This window comes from Oncorhynchus masou, chromosome 26, assembly GCF_036934945.1.
Source record: "Oncorhynchus masou masou isolate Uvic2021 chromosome 26, UVic_Omas_1.1, whole genome shotgun sequence".
Lineage (NCBI taxonomy): Eukaryota > Metazoa > Chordata > Actinopteri > Salmoniformes > Salmonidae > Oncorhynchus > Oncorhynchus masou.
In genome coordinates, this window is record NC_088237.1 from 22676966 (window position 1) to 22688809 (window position 11844).

The 11844-nt window shown below is 44.6% G+C and overlaps 1 protein-coding gene across 2 annotated transcripts; it reads right to left on the reverse strand.

Moving 5' to 3' along the window:
• Nucleotides 1–2754: 2754 nt before the first annotated feature.
• On the reverse strand, nucleotides 2755–8738 carry LOC135515052 (periodic tryptophan protein 1 homolog). 2 transcript variants are annotated; one of them, XM_064938863.1, is made up of 16 exons: nucleotides 8511–8738; nucleotides 8070–8137; nucleotides 7889–7892; nucleotides 7585–7756; nucleotides 7338–7423; nucleotides 6595–6691; nucleotides 6015–6122; nucleotides 5722–5852; nucleotides 5547–5614; nucleotides 5297–5393; nucleotides 5081–5142; nucleotides 4529–4640; nucleotides 4327–4417; nucleotides 4051–4172; nucleotides 3806–3911; nucleotides 2755–3304 (listed from the first exon to the last, which is right to left on the reverse strand). In XM_064938863.1, the coding sequence occupies exons 1-16, from the start codon at nucleotides 8574–8576 to the stop codon at nucleotides 3207–3209; spliced, it is 1488 nt and encodes a 495-aa protein (XP_064794935.1). In that variant the 5' UTR covers nucleotides 8577–8738; the 3' UTR covers nucleotides 2755–3206. The 2 variants fall into 2 exon arrangements, with proteins under 2 accessions (XP_064794935.1, XP_064794934.1); XM_064938862.1 differs by lacking the exons at nucleotides 7889–7892; nucleotides 8511–8738 and having other exon boundaries at nucleotides 7585–7767; nucleotides 8079–8137.
• Nucleotides 8739–11844: the final 3106 nt, after the last annotated feature.

Below are 11844 nucleotides of genomic sequence, written 5' to 3' on the forward strand. Positions count from 1 at the left end.
TCTTACTGGAACCCTCAGTATTCCACAGTACCACAGCCAATGGAGGAGGGGAAGGCAAATGTATCTGAGAAACTTCAGCCAGAGGTTTTTAACCTATTCACCCTGTCTCCTCTGCCAGAACAGACGATCCTTGATGTTCTTGTTGGCTGGGTGCAAAACAAACGGCTCTTTTCACCCACTGCAGCCAGAGGAATGGTCATCACTGACGTAACCCATGAGGTTGCATACTGTTACAGACTGGAAACATTTACAGAGCACAGGTCTGTGTGCTTAAGATTTGAACCACAATGCAAAACTTCCAAAGCAACAGTGTCTCCAAAACCAGCAGGGGAAGTACAGGAGCCACAACCCTGGCCAAGATGTTCCACAACCAGGTGTTAAATTAGAGGCTTAGTCACACAGACCAAGTGACTGGGTGCTCTTACTGCCAGGAGCAGAAGTGGGTTATGTGCAAGGCCTGATGTGCCCCTACTAGGGTGAGCTTCCCTGTGTGCCATGGGCGAGGCAGGGGCACCAAAAACCCCTGCAGAGTGCAAGGATGAGAAGATGGTGCCCTGCATGTCCCTGGGCCGGGTTTGCTGTGAGATGTGCGTGGGAAAGGGCTAGATGTGCTACTTCAAAGAGCTGCAGGTGGACTACCGTTGTCATCTCAACAGATACCTGCTAGCTGTCCCAGGCAGCATCCCAGAGGAGAGGATTTCCCATGCCAAAGGGGAGATCCTCCACAATGGCTTGGGCCAAAAGGTGTGCCCCATTAGTACCTTCTCTGTGGAAGAGGTCAACGCAGCCTCATGGCGGATGGTGCGGTCGTCCCACTCCAGCTGCCCCCAGTGCCGCATCATTCAACAGAGACATCCACTGAGGGCAGTGCCAGTGAATCGAGTCCAGTATCGCTGGAGGGATACTTCTAGAAGTGTGTTTATTTTTGGAGTAGACCACTCCATCTACCAGCCAGGCTACCCAGAGAGGAGAATCCGTCTCTGGTTATAGAACTGGTAATGCTCAAATCCCAGATAAAAGCTTCCTCAAACACATGTGTATGGTAACAAAAAGATTTTCATCCTTTCCTTTTCAAATATCAGATTTACTACAGTACCATTCAAAAGTTTGTACACATACTCATTCAAGGGTTTTTCTTTATTTTTAATATTTTCTACATTGTAGAATAGTAGTGAAGACATCACAATTATGAAATAAAACATATGGAATCATGTAGTAACCAAAAATGTGTTAAACAAATCAAAATATGTCTTATATTTTAGATTCTTCAAAGTAGCCACCCTTTGCCTTGACAGCTTTGTACACTCTTGGCATTCTCACAACCAGCTTCACCTGGAATGCTTTTCCAACAGTCTTGAAGGAGTTCCCACATATACTGAGCACTTATTGGCTGCTTTTCCTTCACTCTGCGGTCCAACTCATCCCAAACGATCTCAGCTGGGTCGAGGTCATTTGATTGTGGAGGGCAAGTCATCTGATGCAGCACTCCATCACTCTCCTTCTTGGTCAAATAGCCCTTACACAGCCCGGAGGTGTGTTGAGTCAATGTCCTGTTGAAAAACAAATGATAGTCCCACTAAGAGCTAACCAGATGGGATGGTGTATCATTGCAGAATGCTTTGGTAGCCATGCTGGTTAAGTGTACCTTGAATACTAAATAAATCACAATGTCATCAGCAAAGCACCCCCACACCTTCTCCTCCATGCTTCACGGTAGGAACCACACATGCAGAGATAATCCGTTCACCTACTCTGCGTCTCAAAGACAAGGCGGTTTGAACCAAAAATCTCAAATTTGGACCAAAGGACAGATTTCCACTGGTCTGACTGTCCATTACTCGTGTTTCTTGGTCCAAGCAAGTCTCTTGTTCTTATTGGTGTCCTTTAGTAGTGGTTTCTTTGCAGCAATTCGACTATGAAGGCCTGATTCGCAGTCTCCTCTGAACAGTTGATGTTGAGATGTCTCTGTTACTTAAACTCGGTGAAGCATTTATTTGGACTGCAATTACTGAGGTGCAGTTAACTCTAATGAACTCATCCTCTGCAGCAGAGGTAACTCTGGGTCTTACTTTCCTGTGGCTGTCCTCATGAGAGCCGGTTTCATCATAGCGCTTGATGGTTCTTGAGACTGCACTTGGAAAAAAAGTTATTGAAATTTTCCACATTGACTGACCTTCATGTCTTAAAAGCATGGACTGTTGTTTCTCTTTGCTTATTTGAGCTGTTCTTACCATAATATTAACTTGGTCTTTTACCAAACAGGGCCATCTTCTGTACACCCCTACCTTGTCACAACACAACTATTTGGCTCAAATGCAGTAAGGAAAGAAATTCCACATTAACTTTTAACAAGGCACACCTGTTAATTGAAATGCATTCCAGGTGACTACCTCATGAAGCTGGTTGAGAATACCAAGAGTGTACAAAGCTGTTAAGGCAAAGGGTGGCTATTTTGAAGAATCTCAAATACAAAATAGATTTTGATTTGTTAAACTCTTTTTTTGGTTACCACATGATTCCATATGTGCCATTTCATAATTTTGATGTCTTCACTATTATTCTACAATGTAGAACATAGTAAAAACAAAGAAAACCCTGGAAATGTGTGTCCAAATTTTTGACTGGTACTGTAAATGTTTCACAAGTTGGTCAAATCCTTATTTCTTTACAATTGTTCCCTGATGGGCCTTTCAGTAAATGTTTGAGTAGGTATTTCAGATTCCACACATTTCTCTTTGAACCAATGCAGGAATGTCACTGACACAATACATAGTTTATTCTGATGGAGAAGAAAAAAAAAATCTCAGGATTTCAGGCCAAGATCAGCAAATTCCTACACAAATAATCATTGATGACATTAAACCAGACACCTGTGCCTTCAAAATCACATTTCAATAGTTATTCCATTGATTGTTAGTCAAAAACAAATAACTATTGAAATATTTAGACATACATTCAGATAAATATTCACCTTCCTTGTTGCAAAGACATTTTAGCTCACAAAAACAAATATTTATGTGGTGCTTAATTATTAGGAGATGTTTTAGAAGAAAAGTTTGAAGAGAGAAAGTCTATCCAAAGTTCTGGCAATGTTCTTGAAGTGCCTTCTTGGCCTCAGGTTGACAGAAAGTCTTAGGCTATGTGGATCTCTGTGTGCGAGTCCAAGGTGTCACTCTGTTGATTGGAAGTTGGTCCAGAGTGGCTCACTAGGAAAGCTCCATATCTGCTGTGGAGGAAGTGCTGCTGGATGCCTCAGGCACTGTGGTTGCCACCAACCGCTCCCGATTGCCAAACACCTCAGCGACTGGAGACCGCACATACATGGAAGGCACGCAAAGTCAGTGAACATACTCGGTCACATACACACCATGTTGATAACCATCAGCTACTGATCTAACACCTCAGTGGCCAAGCAGACACACAGATATACAAACCCATGACTCTACTACAAAGCAGGAGAGATGATAGCTATATTATCATAACAGTCAAAGCCCATAATAAATAGATGTTCAATACAGAGGGAGAGAGATACTATCCCTCTATTGAACAGGTAGTTTTTTCATAGCCACTGTGCTTCTACATCTGCATTGCTTGCTGTTTGGGGTTTTCGGCTGGGTTTATTTGTGACATCTGCTACTGTAAAAAGGGCTTTATAAAATACATTTGGTTGATTGATTAAAAAAGTGTAAAGGCTAGTTGCCATATTCTAAATATATATTTTTTTTTCTGGAACAAAAAGAAAATACATGACAGACTCGGCTCCTTGTCAGGCCTAGAGCAGAAGGTAATGACATTGAAACTGTACCTGCTGCTACATCACTTATGTCCCAAACCCGCAGGCCATCCCTCTGTCCTCCAAATGCATATACAAAGGGCATGTCAGGACAGCACGCTGCACAGAACAGCACCCCCTATCAACAGAAAGGGAGCATTTCACCGCAACAGCCACATATACAGCACACATCCAAACATTCGCTGTTAGACCGAAACGTGACGGATCTTAATGCAATGACATGGCAATGATTACAGCGACAGAGAAACCATCCTTACCATTTTCATGTCCCGGGTGTGAATCAGATTGGGCTTGTTCCCCAAGATGTCCCAAATCTTGACGTGTTTGTCTGCTGACGAGGTGACCAAGCATCCCCTGATCTGGCTGCTAAGGTCCAAGCCTACAGGGTCAGAGACAACCGATTTCAATTCTGTTTCCCTGACTTAGAATGCCATGTTTGTGTACCAGTACTCATCCAGTATTTTAAAGTCTGAATATGAAGGGGTAGGGGCTAGAGGAAGTGGGGGCAGAAATTGGCCTGTATCCACACCCACCTGACACCTCTCCGTCATGTGCCCTTAGTGTAAACACTGGCTTGTCCGAGCGCGCGTCCAGACAGTAAACAAAGCCGTCCTCTGTGCTCGCCTAAAACACAGCCAACCATCAGTGAGAGTGGAAACAGGAAAGTGCACCAAGCATTTTCCATGTGAAAGTTATCCAATATGCTATGTGAGAGGTGGCGAGAGGGCAGCTTACCAGGAAGTTGCAGGGCGAGAAGTGGTTCCAGGCGACCCTTTCCACCTGCCCGCTAAACCTCCAAGTGCGATGGCTGCTGTCCGGGCTGCGGCAGTCATACAGGATTGCCGACCTGGCCAGAGGAAGAAGACACAGGTTAAGACTTGTTAGTTTTGTACAGCCACAATCCCAACCTCCTATATACAGGAGAAGACTTGTTAGTTTTGTACAGCCACAATCCCAACCTCCTATATACAGGAGAAGACTTGTTAGTTTTGTACAGCCACAATCCCAACCTCCTATATACAGGAGAAGACTTGTTAGTTTTGTACAGCCACAATCCCAACCTCCTATATACAGGAGAAGACTTGTTAGTTTTGTACAGCCACAATCCCAACCTCCTATATACAGGAGAAGACTTGTTAGTTTTGTACAGCCACAATCCCAACCTCCTATATACAGGAGAAGACTTGTTAGTTTTGTACAGCCACAATCCCAACCTCCTATATACAGGAGAAGACTTTTTTTTGTTTACAATTTTAAAAGGTTGTAATAGATTAAGATTGGACATACTTATCGTATGATCCTGATATCAGGGTCTGAGCTTCAAAGGGGTGGAACATCAACGTCTGGACCTAAAAAGGACTTGACTTTAATGTTTGAGATCAACATTAAAAGTAAGCAGGCGAGGCTACATCCAAAATCAATTTCACATTTTATTTTTATTATTTATTTAGAGTAGGCCCATTATGGGAAGTTAAACAGGCTATGATGACTGGATACACGTACCTTGTCAGTGTGTCTGCGCAGTGTTGTGGCCGGCTTTCCTTGTGCCAGATCCCACAGGATCACTGTTTCGTCGGCTGACCCACTGGCCAAGACGTTGCTGTGGAAAAGAGAAGCAACACACAGAAATTCAGAGTAAAGGCAGAGGGTAGGTTTGTGACAACGCAAGTGACATTGTGATTGTGTGGTTACACTGATATGAGTGGAAAGGTCTGGGGCTAAGGGTGAGGGGTACCACTCCAATATGACTCACCGGACCAGTTTGTTCCAGGATAAGTCGAGTACAGCGTCTGTATGACTTTCCACTGGCTCTGCTGCAGCCTAAAAATTCTAATTGCATGTTAGGATTCGGGCCATAGTGAGGAGACACCAACACCATAAACATAACAGTAGAAACTACTACATCCAAGTCCTTGTGGGAAAATGACCTTTTTGCTTTTCTTTTTCTTCTTGGAGGCCTTCTTGCTCCCCAGAGTGAAGGCAGGCTCTAGGCAGTCCACCACATCCAGGTCCCACACGTCAATCTGCGGTGTCATGTTGCCTACAGCCGCATAATTGCCTGTACAAACAGATGGGATTAATGTGAAGTCAAAAAAATACAAGAAAACACTGAATTGAATGTCCATTTCGCAGAGTCGGGTTGAGATAAACTGCTGTTTGAGTTTAACTCAAAGTCAAATCTGAGAATCCATTCAACACTATAAAAAGTTAAAACACTCACCTGTGCCTTCTGGACTAGGGTCAAAGTTAAGCCACTCCACACACAGTGGATAGGCTGGCAGGAGTATGTCATGGTGAACATAGAGGGATTCCTCCTCAGCATTGTATACTGTGCAGAGGCAAATAAATATTTATTAAAAACAACCTTTGTTTTTACACTGGCATGTACACAGAGTATACCAAGCATTAGGAAAACCTTCCTAATATTGAGTTGCAAACCAAGCAGTGTTGCAGGTCTTGACACAAACCATTGCGCCTGCTACCATACCCTGTACAAAAGCATTTAAATATTTTGTCTTCCCCATTCACCCTCTGATTGGCACACATTCACAATCCATGTATCAAGGCTTGAAAATCCTTCTTTAACCTGTCTCCTCCCCTTCATATACACTGACTGAAGTGGATTTGACATTAGTTGAAAGCTATGATCGCATGTTGGTCAATCTATGTCATGGAAAGAGCATTTTTTGGTACAGTCACTATGTCTACACTGATACTATTTGATGCTGTGAAGCAGGAGTTTGTGTAAGTCTCAGCTGAGAGTCAAATTGCCAGTTAGAACAACAGTCTCTGCAACTCACCGTGAATCTCCAGGTTGCAGCAGTCCTTCTCTGCTCTGCCTGACATTACGAGGTTATCATTGGGCTTGATTTGAAAGTCCTCTCGCTCATACTGGTCCTGGAGACACAAAGACAAAATGCCAACAACTATGTCTGAATGACACAGAATTACCAGAAATGAAGAGCTGGGACGATAAACCGAAAATGATCAGTACGACCATTTATCGCAAGCATTTTGCTGATATCGTTCATGATAAGTAGCCTAAACTAGAGAAATGTGAAGTTTGAAATTAAATAAGTTGGTTTAATGGGACAATTGATGGCTACAACCATCAAACTAGTAGTAGTTGTTTAAAGGATAATAAATAAATAAAATACTGTAGTGCACATTATAAACTTATTGTTACTATTTATCAGTATTGCAACAATTAGGTCATTTATCACAATATGGATTTTTTTAGGTGGCAGGTAGCCTAGTAGTTAGAAGGTTGGGCCAGTAACCAAAAGGTCGCTGGATCGAATACCCAAGCAGACATGGTGAAAAATCTATCGATGGCCCTTACGCAAGGCACTTGACCCCAATTTGCTTCAGGTGCGCCGTACTACTATGGTGGACCCTGTAAAACAACACATTTCACTGCACCTATCCGGTGTGTGACAAAATATATTTTGCGTGATATGTATGGCATGTACTACTAGTTGGTACCAAACCAGACTGGTGAGATGTTTCATCACTCTGAACTGGCACACAGCCCTGGACTCACTGTGTCTTTGATGGTAATGTAAGGATCCTCCTCATTGGTGCTGAACACTGTGAGGCCGGCAAGGCTGTCACCAAGGTTGGCAGTCACTGTGCCAGAAAAAAAGAGATGCACAGTAAGAGAGTTCTTTGGGGGGGGGGCACAAACAGTGATTAATACAGTCCTCTTGGCATATTAACAGACAGACAAAGATAACCCATGAATTTAAGATCAGACATAATCTGAAAGCAGATGCAGAAACGATATTTACCCGAGTCTTCCTCGTCATATCTATCCAAACCATACTCTGCTAGTTCATCAGCTTCCTCCCTTCCTGCTTCATTTTCATCTTGCTCTGGCTCCTGTCCCTGAACAGCTTCTGCCTCGTCACTCTGTTCCTGCCCGCTGGCCATACCTTCATCATCCTCCTCCTCCTCCTTCACCTACGCGTTCACTGAGCAAACACAAATACCTGAATTGCTAATCCTGAAAATGTATAATGTTGGGGTCAATTCCATTTTGAACTTATTTGATGAAACCCCCATCCCCCATTGAGAAAATTATTTCTTAGTCACTTCACTGGTCCAGAAATAATGAGTATTTCAACCATTTAGCTACACATTTCAATTCATTTCCTATATTGACTGGGTTTAAATAGCAATTTTGGTCTCATACTCTCACTCAGGTCAGTGTTCTTTTCTGAAGACCTCCAAACAAACAAAAAAAAGTTATATGTCAAGTAAGTCATCCAAAAACTCCACCAACCCCAATTGTTCTTTTGCCTCTGCTATAATGCGTTGCAATTCTTCTTTGCTCAACTCCACCTGTAACAAAATGTTGTAGCAGGTTAAAACAGACATTACCTAGCTGGTGCCATTAATTTTATTAGCATGAATTAGGCTGTTTATTAACTATAAATGCTGTAATTCCAATCGAACGGATTAGCGAGCTTGCTAGCTGGGGTGTATTCATTAATTGGATTCCGTTTTGAAAACATTTTACAACTGAAACCGTTCACTCCAAACTTAAAACGTTTTGCAACGTAAACGAGTTTCTATTTGTCAAAGGTCCTTCCCCGTTTCGTTCCGTTTGCTTCAGTTAGGTTCCTAGTATAAATTTTGAAAAAACAGATGACTAATGAAAACACCACAGATGTATTTTCTGTCTTGTTGACAATTTAGCTAGCTAGATTCTTACCTTATCTGGTGTTTCCTTCGAAACGCCTCGCTTTACCCATCCAACACAAGTGATCTGAGAACTCATTATTGACAACGTACCAGTTTCCTAGTAATGCACACGAAATTCAATGTAATGTACAACTCTAAGGTGTACAAAACAGTTCTTAAAGATCCAGAAGTTACGTAAAAATGGCACACATTGACATGTGAGTGAGTCCTATTTTTGTCGAGACAGCAGTGTCGCAGACTGATGACGTACGGGGGGGTTCTTCTTCTTTTGAGTTTTTAGTGCCGAATCGTACTCTTACCGTATTTGCCGTACTGGAGTGTGAGGCCAGTCCCGACCTGTCAATACCACTATATCCAAATCTAATTTTATTGGTCACATTCAAGTGTTTAGAAAACGTTGTTGCGGGTGTAGCGAAATGCTTGTGTTTCTAGCTTCGACAGTGCAGTAATATCTAACAAGTAATATCTAACAATTTCACAACTTATACCCAATACACACAAATCTAGTAAAAGAATGGAATTAAGAATATATAAATATATGGAGAAGTAATTTCAGAGCAACATAGACTTAGATACAGTAGAATAGTATAGCATACAGTATATATATATATATATATATATATGAGATGAGTAATGCAAGATATGTAAACATTATAAAAGTGACAATAGTACAATTTGGGTTACGTGTCTTCCTCAAGGGCACATCAACAGACTAACCTTGTCAATTTCGGGAGTTGAATTAGCAACCTTTCAGTCACTGGCCTAATGCTCTAACCGCTAGACATGGTGCCGTTTTATGGACTCCTAACCAACCGTGCTATTTTTTTTCTTTTTTTTTTCTTCCCATTGTTTGTAACTTATTGCGTACATAATGTTGCTGATACCGTCTCTTATGAACGAAAAGAGCTTCTGGACATCAGAACAGCAATTACTCACCTTGAACTGGACAAATAATTTTTCTTTAATGAGTCGGACGAGGGGGATTTACTCCAGACAACCAACAAGGCCCTCATCCCCGCCATTCGGAGATATTGCGGAAGGAGGTTGTGGTGCCTTGTAAGGATCCGGCAATGAGTGGCTAATCTGCCTTTACCATCGGTACTATCAGCCAACGTACAGTCATTGGATAATGAAATAGACAAACTACAAGCACGTATATCCTACCAACGGAACATGGCTGAATGACGACATTAATAACATACAACTGGTGGGTTATACATTGTATCGGCAGCCTTGAACAGCAGCCTCTGGTAAAACAAGGGGTAGCAGTCTATGTATATTTGTAAACAATAGCTGGTGCACAATATCTAAGGAAGTCTCAAGGTTTTTCTCGCCTGAGTATCTCATGATAAGCTATAGACCACACAATCAACCGAAAGTTTGCATCTATATTCTTCGTAGCTGTCTATTTACCACCACAAACCGATGCTGGCACTTAGACTGCACTCAATAAGCTGTATATGGCCATAAGCAAACAGGAAAAATTCCTGTTTTGAACGGCAAGGGTTGGTACACATGGGAGGAGATACTGGCTGGAAGCGATCGCCTCCCATGGGAACAGGTGGAGGCAGCTAGGAGAGCAGAGGCAGCCGGAGAGAGGAGCCAGCGATATGAGGGAACATTGCTGGCAAGGAAGCCCGAGAGGCAGCCCCAAAAATGTCTTGGGGGTGGCACACAGGGAGTGTGGCGAAGCCAGGTAGCAGACCTGCACCAACTTCCTGTGCTTACCGGAGAGCGAGAGGGACCGGGCAGGCACCGTGTTATGCTGTGGAGTGCACGGTGTCCCCGGTGCGGGTGCATAGCCCGGTGCGGTACATTCCAGCTCCTAGTATCTGCCGGGCTAGAGTGGGCATCGAGCCAGGTGCCATGAAGCCGGCTCTACGCATCTGGTCTCCAGTGCGTCTCCTTGGCTGGCGTACATGGCACCAGCCTTACGCATGGTGTCAACCGGTTTGCCAGCACAGCCCAGGCTATTCCACCTCGCCGGTTTGCCAGCAGAGCAGGCGGGCTATTCCACCTCGCCGCACTGGCAGGGCGACCGGGAGCATTCAACCAGGTAAGGTTGGGCAGGCTCGGTGCTCCAGTGCGCCTGCACGGTCCGGTCTAGCTAGTGCCACCTGCACGCACCAGCCCTCCGGTGGCAGCCCCCCGCACCAGGCTGTTTCTCCGTCTTTTGCCTACAGGTGCTCCCGCCTGTCCCGAGCAGTCAGTCAGCCAGGAGCTGCCAGAGCCGTCAGTCAGCCAGGAGCTGCCGGAGCCGTCAGTCAGCCAGGAGCTGCCGGAGCCGTCAGTCAGCCAGGAGCTGCCGGAGCCGTCAGTCAGCCAGGAGCTGCCGGAGCCGTCAGTCAGCCAGGAGCTGCCGGAGCCGTCAGCCAGCCAGGAGCTGCCGGAGCCGTCAGCCAGCCATGAGCTGCCGGAGCCGTCAGTCAGCCAGGAGCTGCCGGAGCCGTCAGTCAGCCAGGAGCTGCCGGAGCCGTCAGCCAGCCAGGAGCTGCCCGGAGCCGCCCTTCACTCCGGAGCTGCCAGAGGCTCCCGACTGTCCGGCGCTGCCGGAGTCTATCATCCATTCGGGACCCGTGGCGTGGGTCCCCAGTCCAAGATCGGCGTCAGGGGTCGCCACTCTAAAGAGGCCACGGAGGCGGACTAAGAGGTGCACCAAAACCATGGTGAAGCGGGGTCCACGTCCCGCGCCAGAGCCACCACCGCGGACAGACGCCCACCCAGACCCTCCCCTATAGGTTCAGGTTTTGCTGCACCTTTGGGGGGGTACTGTCACGTTCTGACCTTTATTTTCCTTTGTTTTGTCTTTATTTAGTATGGTCAGGGCGTGAGTTGGGGTGGGCAGTCTATGTTTTTCTATTTCTGTGTTCAGCCTAGTATGGTTCTCAATCAGAGGCAGGTGTCGTTAGTTGTCTCTGATTAAGAATCATACTTAGGTAGCCTGGGTTTCACTGTTGGTTTGTGGGTGTTTGTTTCCGTGTCTGTGTTTTTCACCACACGGTACTGTTTCGGTTTTGTTATTTCACATATTCGTTTATTGTTTTTGTATTTCATAGTGTTCAGTGCTTTTGTTATTAAAATCGTCTTGAACACTTACCACGCCGCATCTTAGTCCGATCCTTACTCCTCTTCAGACGAAGAGGAGGAAATCTGCCGTTACACTCCCTCGCTCTACATTTGGTAAATCTGACCATAATTCTATCCTCCTGATTCCTGCTTACAAGCCAAAACTAAAACAGGAATCACCAGTGACTCGGTCAATAAAAAAGTGTTCAGATGAAGCAGATGCTAAACTTCAGGACTGTTTTGTTAGCACAGACTGGAACATGTTCCAGGATTCTTCC

Excerpts from the sequence above, each read along its gene's own strand:
- LOC135515052 (XM_064938863.1), bottom strand. The coding sequence starts at position 8,576 with ATGAGTTCTCAGATCACTTGTGTTGGATGGGTAAAGCGAGGCGTTTCG. Across the intron at positions 6,692-7,337 it reads ACATTACCATCAAAGACACA|GACCAGTATGAGCGAGAGGA; the intron begins GTGAGTCCAGGG and ends TTGTGTCTCCAG. Across the intron at positions 4,173-4,326 it reads ACATGACGGAGAGGTGTCAG|GCTTGGACCTTAGCAGCCAG; the intron begins GTGGGTGTGGAT and ends CTGACCCTGTAG.